General features: G+C 36.4%; 1 protein-coding gene across 1 annotated transcript in view; it reads left to right on the forward strand.

Moving 5' to 3' along the window:
- Positions 1-15,217, forward strand: part of MTBP (MDM2 binding protein) — a 30,902-nt gene that overhangs the window by 9,823 nt on the left and 5,862 nt on the right. The window contains exons 12-19 of the mRNA XM_082753151.1: positions 1,995-2,168; positions 3,298-3,411; positions 4,743-4,907; positions 5,540-5,633; positions 6,735-6,890; positions 9,476-9,571; positions 13,358-13,624; positions 14,896-15,142. Of these exons, the coding sequence (XP_082609277.1) occupies positions 1,995-2,168; positions 3,298-3,411; positions 4,743-4,907; positions 5,540-5,633; positions 6,735-6,890; positions 9,476-9,571; positions 13,358-13,624; positions 14,896-15,142 (1,313 nt within the window). The remainder of the gene's footprint in view (positions 1-1,994; positions 2,169-3,297; positions 3,412-4,742; positions 4,908-5,539; positions 5,634-6,734; positions 6,891-9,475; positions 9,572-13,357; positions 13,625-14,895; positions 15,143-15,217) is intronic.

Raw genomic sequence — 15,217 nt, forward strand, 5'->3', positions numbered from 1 at the left:
AACATCAGGAAAGGCTGGATGCCTCCATTCAACCTGAGACCCAATGTGTCTAATATAGTGCTTTGAGAATCTGAGGCTGCTTCTTCCTCAGTGGGGTATAATGAGGGAAGCCAACTCCTATTACACAACATGCTAGTGGTTAGAAATTTCATTCAGGAAGTGAGAGAATAGAATCAGTGCAGATCAAGGTTGGATGGAGTTTCTTAATCATCCAGTATTTTAGGTGAGAATCTACTGCATGCTGCCCTGCAAGTGGAGACATTGTACAAGTAGTGATTTAGGTTCATCAGGCTGAAAAGAAGCTTGGTGATAGCCCAATGCTTAAAGTACTTATCTAAGACAGGATAAGTTGTAGCATTCTGCCTTCTTACGTGCTTTTGTGGTCTTCTAATACATAATTCACATTTTCCAAGGAGCTGTGACCTCTTCTATTGGCAACCAAAGGTAGAATTTGCAACAAATAGATGTGGATGGCTGGAAAAGGCTGATTTTCTTGGAGGTTTGGGGACAGGAAACAAATTGAGAGGAATTAGGAAGAGCAGAATAATAAAGCAAGGAATTAAATTCTATGGATTGGGTGCTGGTAGTTTATAGATCAAACTAATCTCTGCACATTAAGCTTCTAGAACAAAATTTTAAGTAGGAGGAAAAACGTGGACATTTAAACATATTCATTTGGTAAGTTGAAAACTCTTTTCTAGTGGTTGCCACTAATCTGACTATATTAAGGATTTGTGAACAGTAATCTTTCCAATCTGTGGGAGGTGTAATTCTTCATGTTTTTAGTTCTCAAATATCCATTAAGATTAAAATGAGGAATAAAAAACAACTTTCCCATGAGGAATCAGCTTTTCAGATGCCAAGACAAACTGGAAAGAGAAATATTTAAATGACTAGGGGAGTGAAGAACAAGACTATCGTGAAGTTCTTTTTTTTGTTTTTCTTTTCTTCCCATGACTTATATATTCTGGTAGAGGGACTTCTCTCTTCCATTCCCTCTCCAGCTTACATAGTGGAATTTGCTATTGTAGCAAATTACATTTGTTGTTAACAGAAATGTATAAGAATAAGCTTCAACCTCTTCTTTAGTTATTTGTTGAGACAGTACTGCAGATATTTTAGGAATTTGTTTTGAACTTTAAAACTTAGTACACTGAGAAGTTTCCATTCTTTCAATCTCTACATTACTAATGTGCCATCATTTTTTTCATCAAAAGATCACAAAAGCATCCTTTTAATGTTGTCAAGTCCTACATGAATTTATTTTAAAAACTAATTAGTGTATGCCTGTGTATAAAAATAAAATGTGTTTATTTTTCATCCAGTCTATACACAAATGTAAAGCAGTGGGTGAAACTTACAAATGAGTAACTGTTTTGGGAAGAAGGTGTACATTATTTCCTTTCTTCTACAGATGTATGACTTCTCCCAGAGAACGTGTACTGTCATTTCAATCTGCATATGCAGAAATGCACATTTTACTCTACTCTGTCATTGCGTACATGGCACGCTGTTTGCCCAACACCACGTTGTTCCGTAGTAGAAACGTGTCTTTGCAGGGGAGTTGCCTTTTGTTAAGCTCTGTTAAAAACCTTATTTTGGTTGATGGTTTCAGTTGCCAGATGTACTTTGTAGCCTCCCGTAGGAAGCTGGCCTATGTTGCATTTAAAGAAGTTCCATGCAGGTAATGTGCTTAAAGCCAGCAATGTAATCTAACTCATCTCTGCTTCTGTAGCTTGTTTAATTTGCATTCTGTCCCCCCCAAAAAAAACATTATTTTTTTTTAAAGGTAAGTATAGTCCATGCTTAGTGTGTCTTCTAAAAAGCTTGGAGAGATTTAGTTAGTGAAATTTCTCACAAAAGAGAGCAAGCTAAAGAATTTTGATGAGGTGTTATGGCTTGTTTTAAACTGTGGAACACCTGTAAGAAGGCATCTTATGTCCTGGTTGTGTTTCTTTTTTTTTCTTTTAATTTAATTTAAATTATTTTTTAAGTTCCAGAAATTGAACTGAAAGGAGAATCTTGCCGATATTATTTCTTGGTACAAGGCAATGGCTCTGGAGGATGTAAAGCAACCTTGATTCATTCCGCTACTCAAATCAATGGTATGGCCACTCTTGCTGCAGTAAATGGAAAGCTAAAGACAAACACAGAAGAAACAGAGTCAAGTAAGTATTTAATTATTTAAGAGAGCCTGAAGACAGCCAAATGCTACTGAAATATATATGTTCCCTTTATTCATTCCAATGTGCCTTAAAAGGAAGAAGACATTACATTTTGATGAATATACCTGTATTCTTTCAGAAATATTTTTTCAAATTGATTCAGAAAAATAGTAAGATGCATTTATTCACAAAATTTATTATTACTGTATTTTGTAAATCAACTGCTTAAAGTTGTACTCAATCATTTCTCATAACTGTCAGTGGTTGCAGCAGTGTAAATGTTTATTGTACAGGGAAGTCAAGGTAATATGAATGGCAATCAAATATACAAAACCTTTAAGCTTAAAAGGTATGCATTGTTGGTGTAAAGACTGACCAGCCCGCGCCTAAAATCTAATCGATTATCTATTGACAAACCTACTTCATTGATATAAAATAAAAGCTACAAAGCAAGCAGACAAGCTGAGTTTTGTGAGCGTGTCTTCAGATAATTGGCAGGTATTACCACAGAGTGATTAGGATATGAGCTAGCAGATGATCAGAAGCTCCACTAGATAAGAACAAGTACGTGAATAGTTATCTTCGAGTAGCTGTCCTGTTAGTATTATAAGAAAGCTCTGCAAATTCATGCATTTGCTCTCAGTAACTGACAAAGAAAAGAACACAATAACCTGTATCCTCTTACATCCTTATTATTGAAATAAATCAGTATGTGATATGACTGCTTACTATTTGTCCTAATTAAAATCTCTTTAATACTATGTCAGAAGACTGCAAGTCCTTGGTTATATGGTGGGAGAAAATTTCTGTTTCCTAATATCAGCTGATGATCTTTTTACCTTCCTTAAAAGTGTCAGTCATGTTAACTGTATTATCATTACATTGGTTTTGTACAGAAATTCAAAACCGATGCTCAATCAAATATTTCAAGTTATCTTCATAGTGTCTTAATTGAATTTTCTTTTTCTATAAAACTTGATGTATTTGAAAATCTAGTTATTTCTCTGGATTATGAAATGTGTATAGCTGGTGTGTTTGTGTCCTCCTGCAAACTTTCTTGAGAGGTAATGACCTGGTGTCTCCAAAGTCTTATGAGACACTCTTAATAATAGATTTCTCCTAATCTGCACAGGCTTACCTATTGCTGACTTTATTGAGTCTCTGCCACATTTTTGTGGAAAGCAGATTGTACAGAGGGAGAAGAAACTGTCTTGTCTCCAAGCATCTGCATTGAAGGATTATCTAAGTAAGTAATGGAGAGTGCACTGAAAGTTCTCAAACAAGTATTTAAAAAAAAAAGTCTCTTTCAAATTGAATGTGATAGCTCTCCTTACAAAACTGAGGTAAGCTGATCAGTTTGTGAAGAAAAAATGAAGCTTTAAAGAAACTTTTTTCAGCATATCTATGATTGTGTGTCAGATAATGCCTTTTAAATATTGGGGAAAAGAGAAAGCTGAACTTTATTTTCATTTACTGGGTCTTTGTTACACTGATACTCCAAAAGTTTGAGCATAGTTTCAGAATAATTCTGTGGTCGTTAAATATTTCAAAATAATTCTGTGGTTTTCTATGCTTTTTTTTAATGCTTTCTCTTCCACAAAAAAAACCTTACTGCTGGATGTGCCTTTTTACAAAAATGATTATTACGGGTTTTGTTGTTGTTGATTTATTCTTTCTTGCAAAAGTCTTGACTAACAGAGGGGAAGAATGTACTGGGGATTTGTTATTATTATGAATGATGGATCATGATAAACCCAACCAAAAGGTCATCTTTTGTTGATTTTCATGACTTTGCAGAGAAGTAATTTGAATGTCCTGACTTTTTCCATCTAAAGCCATTACTCAGAAATGCAATTAAAACAAAAAAAAAAATCTAAGAGATTGTTGAAAATGGCATGTTATGAAGATAACCTAATTGTGTTATCATTAACAGAACACCAGCTTAAGGAAAATAAGATTTGTGCTTATTGTCTGCTCCCACCATGCCCCCCTCAGTCATTCTAGGTTTCCTTTATACTATAACCCTGAGCTTGGGGCTGCCTCAGAGCTTATGTTTTAGTTTGTAATGGGTGGGTCACCCGTTTCCATTAGAATGAAGACAGGATAGCAGCAGCTGGCATTTGGTAGTCATCCTAAATCATATCAGAATGACCTGACTCTTAACATTCTGACCAAAGAGCCTGGAAAAAGCAATCAGTTTGTCACAGGAGCCACACTCCTGTGACAGCAGTACAAATAGCTATACGGTGGGTGTGAGCCTCCTGTAGGAGGCTCTGCAGGCTGGAGTTTTTCATATTTAAGATCAGCAAATCCAGATGTTTATCTCTGTAGGATTCAGAACTGGGTACTGAGAAATACACATATACAGAAGTTAAGACCTTTAAAAGGGTGATTCACATGTAGTTTCAGCAATTCGACTTGTCTATGGAACAAACCATCTGCACCTTGCTAAAGGAAACAATGTTGTTAATGTCAAGTAAATGTTTTTTTTCATTTATTTGTTTTAAGCAGGCAACAGTTACTCTTTGTTACTGAACAAATGCAGCAGCTTTCCTTTCTTCCTTTTTGCTTTTATAGAGAGAAAGGAATTGACCAAGCAACCTCCAGTTATTTCAGCTGGTGAGCTCAAAAACTTGTCAGAACTTACAAGAAAATGTTTTTTGGACCTGTGCGACACTAGTCTTCCTAAACCTGTTCGACAGAAGGTTGCCAATAAAACTAAGCCATATACTGTGACTTCTGGTACGTATCATTCTTTAAAAAGATCTCTGATGTGTTTTCAAACCTGCTTTCAATTTTTTTTTATCAGAAGAATGAAAGTCTTAGAAGAAGGGGGTGGGGAAGGGAATGAGAACTAAAATAGCCTTCAAGGCTTTTTTTTCAAACTAAAATTACCCTTGTGTGAACTATTTCCTTTCTTTTTCTTGACCAAAAAAATATTCAGAAAATACTTCTGACCATAGCACAAAGCTGATTTTCTTTATGCCATTATTATTTAGTCCTGTTACGGGTTACCCACATTCTGGTACAGGTGTTTAAATATCTTAAGAAAGTATGCATCTTTTCTTTTTTGACTCTCCTGTATTTCAAGGAAAATGTTGGTATTTTGTCTTTTTTTTTTTTTTTTTTTTTTTTTGTATGACCAGTTCCTCTCTGTCTCATTTTTGTAGAGTTAGATCCTGTAAAGTTTATGTGCATAGTTGTAGGATCATAGCTGGTGACAAGGCTGCTGGGCAGAAAAAAACAGTCTTGAGAGCCACAAATCTAGAATTTCTGCGGTTGATGGTATAAATTACATTTGGAGACAAATTGCATCCTGATTCTTATGAGCAAACTGTAATGGTTTTCCTTTTATGGTGGGTGTTTTCTTGCAGAATCTGATTTAATGGAGTTGAATCCATTGGACTGGCCAGAAAGGCATGTTCTTCAGAATTTGGAAAACTTTGAAAAAATCAAGCAGAAAATGAGGTACTAATTAAATACTGGAGACTTTCTCTGTAATGCGCGTTGAATATCACTCTAAATGAACCATGTATGTTGAAGGCTATTTTGTAAACTGTTTTCAAATACATAGACAATCTTTCAGTGGAAACTTTGTTTAAGGATAAAACTAAGTTTCTTTACACTGTCAATTTCCAAGTTTGTTTTGGGGTAATTTCTTGGTATTTGTAGTAGTATTGCTTTTTATTTTCATTGACAAAACACAGCTGAAAGTTAGTTACAAGTAGCATAGTTCCAAAGCTGAGTTATCAAAATGATACCTCTAGGCTTCAGCCGTACAAGAAAAACATACAAAGGCTTTTTTTCTCCCAGCAAACACAGCAGTATAAATAAATAGTAAAGATTGTAAAACAGTTTTTATCAGCATGTACAATGTGGTTCTAATCTCATATTTCCTAAATAGTCAAGAGTAATATCAGGTCTCATATAATTTTAAATTTATATATATAAATATATATATTTTCCCTTGGCTATGTAAATGAAACCTGTAGACTTCTGTGTCACTTAATGCAACGTAATGAGCTTTAGACTCAGATGTCCAACTACTTTTTTTCAGTAATTTCCACCCTATTCCTGTCTTAAATACCATAGATGTCCGTGGCCTAGGTTAGAGTCCTGTATATCACAAATTAGATCTGTGCTTTATCATAGCTTTTGTTGTTGTTGTTGTTAAATTTTGGCTTTTGTTTCTCAAACAGGTAATTTTCTTCCTTCTCACTAACTTGTCTTAAACATGTGGCTTAGCAGTAGAAAAGAGAGAACTTTGCTGAACTTGGTTGAGGACTTGAAAAAAGAGAGTGGAAAGTTATATGCAGTAGTGTCTTTATGGTTCCTTTGGTGTGTGTTATAAGTTTCTGTTTTATGGAAACTCATTTTTTATCTTAGAATCCATAAATGGAAAAAGGGGATGAATAACATGCTTCCCATGTTGTACTTCAAGTTATAAAAACTTGAAGAAATTACTTTTTTTTTTTTTTTTTTTTAAAGGACAAAATAACTGGGGAAAAACAAAACAAAACAAAAACACTATTTTCTTAGATTAGTATTTACTTTTTTTTCTTCCTCCAGGGCTTCTGTGTTTGCACATTCATCTGAACAACTGCTGGGGCATAAAGATAGCCAGCGGGAGTCGCTGACATTGCTCGATGCTAAAGAATTACTGAAGTACTTCACACCAGAAGGGCTGCCAGTTGGTGATCTTCAGCCACTACAGATTCCCAAACGGTATGATTTCAGCATATTAAAACCACTGAAGACCATATTCAGGAGTGATGTAGGAGAATGGGAGTAATGACCAAATAACAGAATCAAAATTTGGGTTTGTAACTTGCAACATCTTGCATCACGTGCCTGCCAGTGCAATCAACTGCTATGGTTAGTCTTGCTATTTATTTATTACTTTGAGTCTGAAATGGCCAGAGATGATGATGTTGGTTGTATGCATTTAAATAAAAAAAAAAAAAAAAAACACAAATGCCTGATGTGCAAAAGTGTGGCACCAGACTTTGCCATGGCTATTCTACAAACTACTGCCACCACACATCCGTTTCCAAAAGAGTATTTCTAGCACAGCAGAACCTCAGTTTCATTGGTGTGATTTCCTTCATTTAGTGAGAAGGATATTAAGTAGGAAGAATATTAATAAAAATTTTAAAAGTACAGTAGCTGAACCTATTTAGCTATGTGTGTCTCTTGTCATGCTGGCCCAGCATTCCTATCAATATTCTTAAGTGCTGAGGTGCTTCTGACAGGAAGCTTGTCTGCTCTGCTTGGTGAGAATTCATTCTTAGTGTGTTTGCTGGTATTACTGCATTGACCACTCCCTTTTCAGCAGCGAGATTGGTATTACTTAAAGGAATAATTTTCAGAGTTTAAACATCTGTTAGAGTAAGGCCAACCTACACAACAGTCAGATGGTGTCTGTAGAGTCAGAGCCTGTATTATTCATGCGGTGTGTCAAAAAACTGCTAGATAAGCAGAAGATGTTTGCAGTCACCGGAGTTATTTGTTGACCTTCTTAATGTTGAATACTGGAATGTCTAATGGAATTATTGTACAGCCCCTACAGTTTTTTTTATAAAACTCATTATATGTAATAAATTAAGAGGGCTAGGGAGAAGGGCAAGTTCTGTAGGACTTCGGAGACTTCTGTTAAAAAGTACTTACTGAAGTTTTGAAACTAAAAGGTGTTCTGGGCAGATAACTCAAGTAAGGTAGAAAATAAGCAGTGAAGGATAAGTTTCCTACAGAGCTGTTAGTTAATGAGTGCAAATGATTTAGGATTTTGTCTATAATATTAAATATTTTCATTCCATTTAGCAGTGTGGGAAAGAAGTTAATAATTTGTTCACTACAAAAATGCTTTTTAATCCTTGATTTTTCAAAAACCCCCAGAGAAGATTTACTGTGTAGAATATTTTGATTGTTTTGAATGACTTGCTTTGAGCCATAGCTAAGTGAAGTCTGAATTTGAGAGGCTTGGGCCCAATTTGCTTGGATTTCTGTCAATTATCAGAAGAAAGGATGATTAGAAAAACTTTGCTTTGAAGTTCTTTACTGTAACACAAATCGCTTGCTTAATAGTTCAAGAGATCTTAAAGATCTGAGGGAAGTAAAAAGCCAAAATCAAGATATTAGATAAAAAATAAACTACATGTTTTTACATGAAGGCTATAGGGTCTGGCAGTGACTTATACTCTGTGTATGTGTTTTGCTTGGTTCAAAAAAACAAACAACAACAGAAAACCTGTGAAAATCCATAATGAGATTGTTGGCTGGAAGATAGTGGACAGTTCCCTTTGACATATCATGTTGCCATTACTGTTGTGTCCAGCAGAACTCTACTTTGAGCTGCCCAACCTCCTAGCAGGCTCTCTGGCTAGATTCTCTTGAATAACCAGCAGCTTTGCAATAGTAAATGTTTGAACACAGTGTCTCAAACAGGCACAAAATTTTATAGACAAACACAAGTGTTTTTTTTTTTGTTTTGTTTTGTTTTTGTTTTTTTGTTTTCTTTTTTGAGAGAGAGACCGTTGAATTAAAGGAGTTTGTTTTCCATATCTGAGCTTAAAATACAGGTTGGAGTTCTGGCTGATAGTCTTTTTAAATAGTCATCTTCCTAGATTCACCAACCTGGGTTTCATGGATGTTTTTCCCAGATAACTTTTCCAGTGGTAATTGTGTAGAGACAATCTATGAGAATGACAAAACCTGAATCAATATATAGGTTCCAGATACTGCTGCATCTTTTGTCTTCATTTCCTCCCTACTTCAGAGTTAATTGGGATGTGACTTTTCAGCATGTGCTAGGATCTGGCAGTGAGTTCTCTCCATCTTGTTACAGCTTGTTCCATTGAAATACTTTCAAACACATTCATGTGAAGCATGGGAAAGGTGACTGTTAGGAGAGACAACAACTTGAAGCTCAAATAAAGGAATTTGCTGATTATAGCACTGGATTGAGAAATGGGAGCTACTGGTTCCTCTGTTTGTTCAGGTGCCCTGTTGTGAAATGTGATAGTTGCCTGGTTTTATCAATAAATTATTTGGAGCAGTGACCTCTAAACTGGTTGAAACATCAAAGAGGTTCTGTAATAATAACAGCTCGGTAGATAGTAATTAGTTGAGCAGAAATTCTTATTTCAATAAAGATTTAATTTCCCAATGATGCTCTGTCTCAGGGCCTTCATGAGCTACAGGACATGCTGTTTTGGTCTTCCCATGTCAAGGCATTTGTTTTTGACTTCTGTAAAGCATACTTTATCCTGACTACAACTATTTAAAATAAATCTATGCTTCTTTCCTTTCAGTGAAAATGCATTCCTTTTGACACCAGAGCTTACTCCTCGGAAACTTAGAGGCTTGCCTTTTGAAAAAGCAGCTGGGTGCCATTATCATGGACTTGAGTAAGTTTTCTCATATCTTTTCCAAAAAACTATTTTTCAAAAGGTAGAAGAAGAAACATTTCAAGCAATATGAATATTAATTATGGAAAACTTTGATTCACTGGGTTAATTGCAACTCTTCTGCCTTGATGGTAATGTAGAGAGGTAGAGGTTGTTTTTTTTTTTCCCTAAGTTGTACTGCGGTATATTAACAATGTCGCTGAAAACCTGAGTTCAGAATTGGAAATGGCAAGAGCATGAGGATTCATTAGTACGTATCAAGTCACTGGAGTAGTACATGAGAAAACTATTCTGTGATAGGATATCCACTAAGAAATGCATTGGGTACAAAGTGTATGCAGTCTGGTCTTCATGCAAATCTCTGCCTTCTTCTAAAATTGCATTTTGAAATTATTAGCATGTGGCTAATGATACTACTGGTATTTTTTCCTATCAACTTTACACAGTTTGTTTAAGCCTGTGTTGAAAATGTGGTATCTTCAGCCATGTTCTCTGGAGAAATGAAGCAGTCATTCTCTGTTCAGCTATCTGTTTCTTCTCTTTTTCTAAGTGGTTACTTATGAGCCTGTTAGCCTTCCTGAATTAAATCTAACAAAGAACACAAGGAGACAACTGGGTAGATAGGAGAAATTCATCTTCCCAGCTGTAGGAGAAAAGCAATTGGACATTGGCTTGGAATATGGTAGCTTGATGACCTGTCTGACCTCAGCAAGGAGTGCATGTGAGAGTTTAAATTAGGTACAGGGCAGCTTGTATTACCTTTAGTCATAGCAAAAAAAAATAAAAAAATAAAATAAAGACAGGTAGAGACAGCAATAAGAGCTGGATGTGGTGGGGAGGTGGGAGACCCTGGCATATTAAGGTGATGAGGGGAATGCCCTAGGAATAAGGGAAGGAAGAAGTAGAATGAGGTGGTGGAAACTTGTGTAAAAAGGAAAGAATCTTGATTTTTATGACTGGAATATATTCTTGTGGGAGTATCGGAGGGAGCACGTGGTCTTTTGGAACCAGTTGCTTTTCGGACCATGCAGTTGTGATTTTTTCCATCTGCATAGCTGCTGTATTTATACGTGGCAGTAGAGTTTTGTCAACAAAACCAGACGTAGCAGTTATTTAATAAAATTTCTGGTGTAATGAACCTGTGCCAAACACGCAGATCCTGTGTTGCAAAGAGAAAGTAATTGCAGGTAAAGAAGAGTGAGTAATAACTACTAAAGATGAAAACATTTTTATCTTTGTAGGGGATGTGATTACACAAGCGACTGAGAATATAAATAAGGAAAGTTAAATACCTTGAAATTTGTAAGTTAACAGAACTTACTCTTATCAGATAATGTATTTATTTCCAGTGGAAGGTCTTAATCAGCTGTAGAAATGGATTCAGTGGTATGTTATTAGAAAAGTGAATTTCTGAATATGAAAACACGGCAGGGGTGGGGGGGGGGAAGAGGAGAAATCAGATCTAGTAATTTAATGTAACTCTTTGTGAGGAGATAAAAGTAAAGAATGTGTCTACGGTTTCCCAGAATAGGAAACAAGTAAGTAGTTTGTAGGGTGGGTTGAGAGAGAGATCACTTTTCTCAGAATGCTTGCTTGTTTGAGTAATGGATAGAATAATTTTGGATGATAATGTTTTGTTCTGCAGTAGAGAGGTAATGTAAGTTACCTACTTAAAAAGAAATTTTGGGCTCTTGCAGGGAATCCTGCAAATCGTTTATACAAGAAAAGAGTTAATATGCATTATGTATTGTAATTTCCTGAGTATCTTTGTTTCACTGAATTAGATTTCAGTTTCACTGAATTAGTGCTGTTCTTTTGTCCTTTTTCAAATTCAAATGTGAAATTATATAAAACTGTGGGGTTGCTTTAAAAAAATGTTGCAGTTATAGATCTGTTTGCAGTCCCACCAGTCTTAATACAGTTTCTTCTTTTCACTTGATTGAATAAACCACTTAATCCTCCTAATCAATAGAAAGATGAAAAGCTAGGGTATATTTTGCTTGTTCAGTGATACTTTTGTAGTTAGCACTTTTAAAAATGTGTATCTCTCATATAGTGGTGCTTAGCTGGGACAAAGCTAAATGTGCATTTCCAAAGAGTGCAGTTAGCAAAGAATTTGTACTAAATAGCACCTAAAACACTTGCTGTGCCTGATTTTCCTCATATTTACACTCACTTAGTGAAATCTCACAGTAATCTAGTTTTTGGCAGAACCTGGCTCTTCCTAAAATTATGTCAGTGTCCTTGCATTTTGGTATTCATTAAGTGCTTAAAACCTGCAAATTATATATGTTTTACTTTGGGATGTTTTCTTTAGCTATTTCCTATACAATTCTCTTATGATATATGCACTGAAGAAATCACGTTGTGGTGGTTTTTGTTTGCTTTGAATAGGAAAGTTGCATTTTTCCTCTTACAGAAGATAGAATAAATGAGGAGAAATCATCTAAGTTTCAATATTTGTTTCAAGTATCGTGGATGTCACTGGGGTAAACTGAGGCGTATTCCATGATCATGCTATTATATCAGTGTATAATTTTATATAAAATATCCTATTTTTATCTGGGTCTTGAAGTTTTGATGAATGCTTGCAAGCCCTGAGTTCTGGAAGATATTATATCCATTATGGTGTGCTGGGTTCTTCATAGATTTGGTTTTAGAGCTTTCCTCTTCAGTGTTTTACTGGAGTGTCACACTGTTTAGTATATTAATAGAGATAACATCTGTTAAGTACAGACTGAATACAAAAGGCAGTAACATCTGAATTAAAGAGGTTGGTGCCATGACTGCTGCCCTGGGGAGCCTGTCCCAGTGCCCGACCACCTCTGGGTGCAGAACTTTCCCTAACCCCCAGCCTGACCCTCCCCTGTCCCAGCTCCATGCCATTCCCTCGGGTCCCATCGCTGTCCCCAGAGAGCAGAGCTCAGCACCTGCCCCTCCGCTCCCCTCGTGAGGGAGCTGCAGGCCGCCATGAGGCCTCCCCTCCGCCTGCTCTGCTCGGGGCTGAGTAAACCAAGGGACTTCAGTGCTCCTCATACATCTTGTCCTCCTTCACCATTTTTTGCATCCCTGCTTTGGACTTTCTCTAATAGTTTTGTGTCTTTCCTATATTGTGGCTTAATAATTACTATTATGCTTTGAGTCCAACCCTTCAGCCAATTGTTCACCCATCACATTACGTACTTATTTAGCTGCATGCTGGACATCTTGTCCAGAAGGCTAATGTGAGAAACAGAATCAAAAACTTTGCTGAAATCCAAAAGGATTAATTACAGCTACTAGATTCCCTTGGTCAACTAAATGGATAACCTTGTCATAAAGGAAATTAAGTTCATTAAACAGGACTTTCCACTTATGAACCCCTGTTGGCTGTGACCAATGACTGCATTGTCTTTCAGGTGTTGTTCAATAAATCCCAGAATAATCTTCTCTGTAATTTTATCAGGCACCGAAGTGAGACTGACAAGCCTATAATTACCAGGGTCTTCTTTCTTGCCCTTCTTGAAAACTGGAACATTTGCCAGCTTCTAGTCAAGGAAAAGGCTTACAAATAGTACAAAATTTAAATTATATGTCGCAGTTCGACTTAACACACACCTGATGGATTTAACTATATTTAATTTGTGGGGCTGTTTTAAGGTATCTCTCAGAACAATGTATCAAACAAAGAAGTGCTGGAGATTATATTACAGTCAAAAGTAAATTGTTCTTTTTTTTTTTTTTTTCCCCCTTTGGACTGTAATAAAGCAGAGATTCTCACAGATTTCTCTCTAATTTCTATTTTAGATACTGTCTAGATAACAGAAAAGCCCTAGAGAGAGATGTGGGATATGCTGAACTTCAAACTCGTCTTATTCGCTATGAAACCCAGACTACTTGCACCAAAGAGTGCTGCCCTGTGCCGGTTGTCCTGAGCCCTCTCCCATCTCCTGCAGTCTTGTCAGAGCCTGGAAGCGTCCCCGATGGAGAGTCTTTACAAAGTGAATTCAGAACAGAGGCATCAAGGCTCAAACGCAGATCAAAAGACTTGGACTGCTTTTATCCCAAGAAGAGGTAATGCACTGAATAAAATAAATCTTTGGTATGAAATATTTCAGTAGTCTCTTTTGAAATGCATCTTTTCTTTCATCTTGAAATGCTTTTAGTGAAGCTATCTAGACAAATGTTTTAGTTGTTTAATCCTCTTCTGTTAGTTCAGTTTTTCTCAAGTGTGTCCTCCCATTGATAGCATTAGATTAATCAAAACCATGCAGCACAGGCACCTTTTATTTAAGAGATTTGTGAGTGCATCTTGCAAAGTCTAAAGTGCCTCTGTAAAGGTGATGGCCTCATTTAGGACTGAAATAACTAAAGGTTTAGAAAGTCAAGCACTGTACAAACAGAATGACTGAATTCCTAATCCAAAGGACTTCTAGTATAAGATGACCCACAAAAATCTAAACTTGTTGACAGCCTTGTTTATTAAAATATTTACTGAAAATTCACTTTTTAAGACTTCCGTTTGTACCTTGACCTCACTCTGAAAATGCTAAGTCCTTGCATCAGTAAAAATAAAACAAAACAAAAAAACTGCCATGTAACACTATTTCTGAATTCACTTTATACCTTTATACTGTAACGCTTCACTTTGCTTTCACTCCAGTTTAATGTCCCCTTGCAACAGAGGTATGGTTTTGGAAATAGCTGCATCTCTTACAGCTTCATGAATAGTTAGAAAAGATGTGATTATGCTTAGTGTGTCATATAACTGGCGTTTCAGAATAGCGCTCTTAGTCTTGGAAGGATCAAACATTCTGCTGTTCCAGTGGCACTGTAATGCCCAATTTCCAGTAGATCAATTGTGACATTCCTGTAAGGCCAAAAGAAATTTGTCAGTTTCAAGATGTTTCATTTTATCCTGAGACTGAAGGCCAGAAACTCAGCTCTTCTGGCTGTCTAGACAAAGTGTCTGTATGCAAAACTAGTCCTCCTTGCAAAGAGTTTCTCTTCTTAATTGTCTTAGTTCTTCAATTTATTTATAGTTTTATTTTTTTTAATCAGAGATGCAATGGGTCTCTAAGTATCAGAAACCAAATCAGTAAGTGTTCTTCTAATACACAATTTTTTGGGGGTAATACTAGAATGCTATGTGCTGTTTTGAGATGCTCTTTGCAGTAGGGTGGTGGTTGGACCAGATGATCTTGGAGGCCTTTTCCAACCTTTATGATTCTATGTATAGTCTGCTAGGCAATTATGCAGCAGCCTCTACAGCAGAAACAATGCTACCAGAAGAATCAGTACAAAATCTGTAAGTTTTTCTCCTTTTTTTTTTTCCCCCTCTCTAGACTAACCAAATCTGAGAGTACAGACTCTCTCCTCTCCCAGGCAAGTGGAGGTAGTGGAAGTCACAGTACAGTGGTGGTAACAAGGAAACGCTCTGAAAGATCAGTTTCTTTAACTTCAGTGCAACTGAAACAATCTGGTCAGCTTCCCAAAGTAACCTCTAAGGTTGGCTCCGCAAGTCACAGAAGTGCAACAGAATCTGAGACGTCAAAGCCAGTTAAGGAATCGAGATCTCAGAAACATACAAGGGTAAAGGTTTATTTTGTTTGCTTGGGGGTGTGTGTGGGGGGAAGGTCTGCCTAATTTCTTTCTTTGCATATTGTT

Source organism: Aythya marila (assembly GCF_965140915.1).
Source record: "Aythya marila genome assembly, chromosome: 2".
Classification (NCBI taxonomy): Eukaryota; Metazoa; Chordata; class Aves; order Anseriformes; family Anatidae; genus Aythya; species Aythya marila.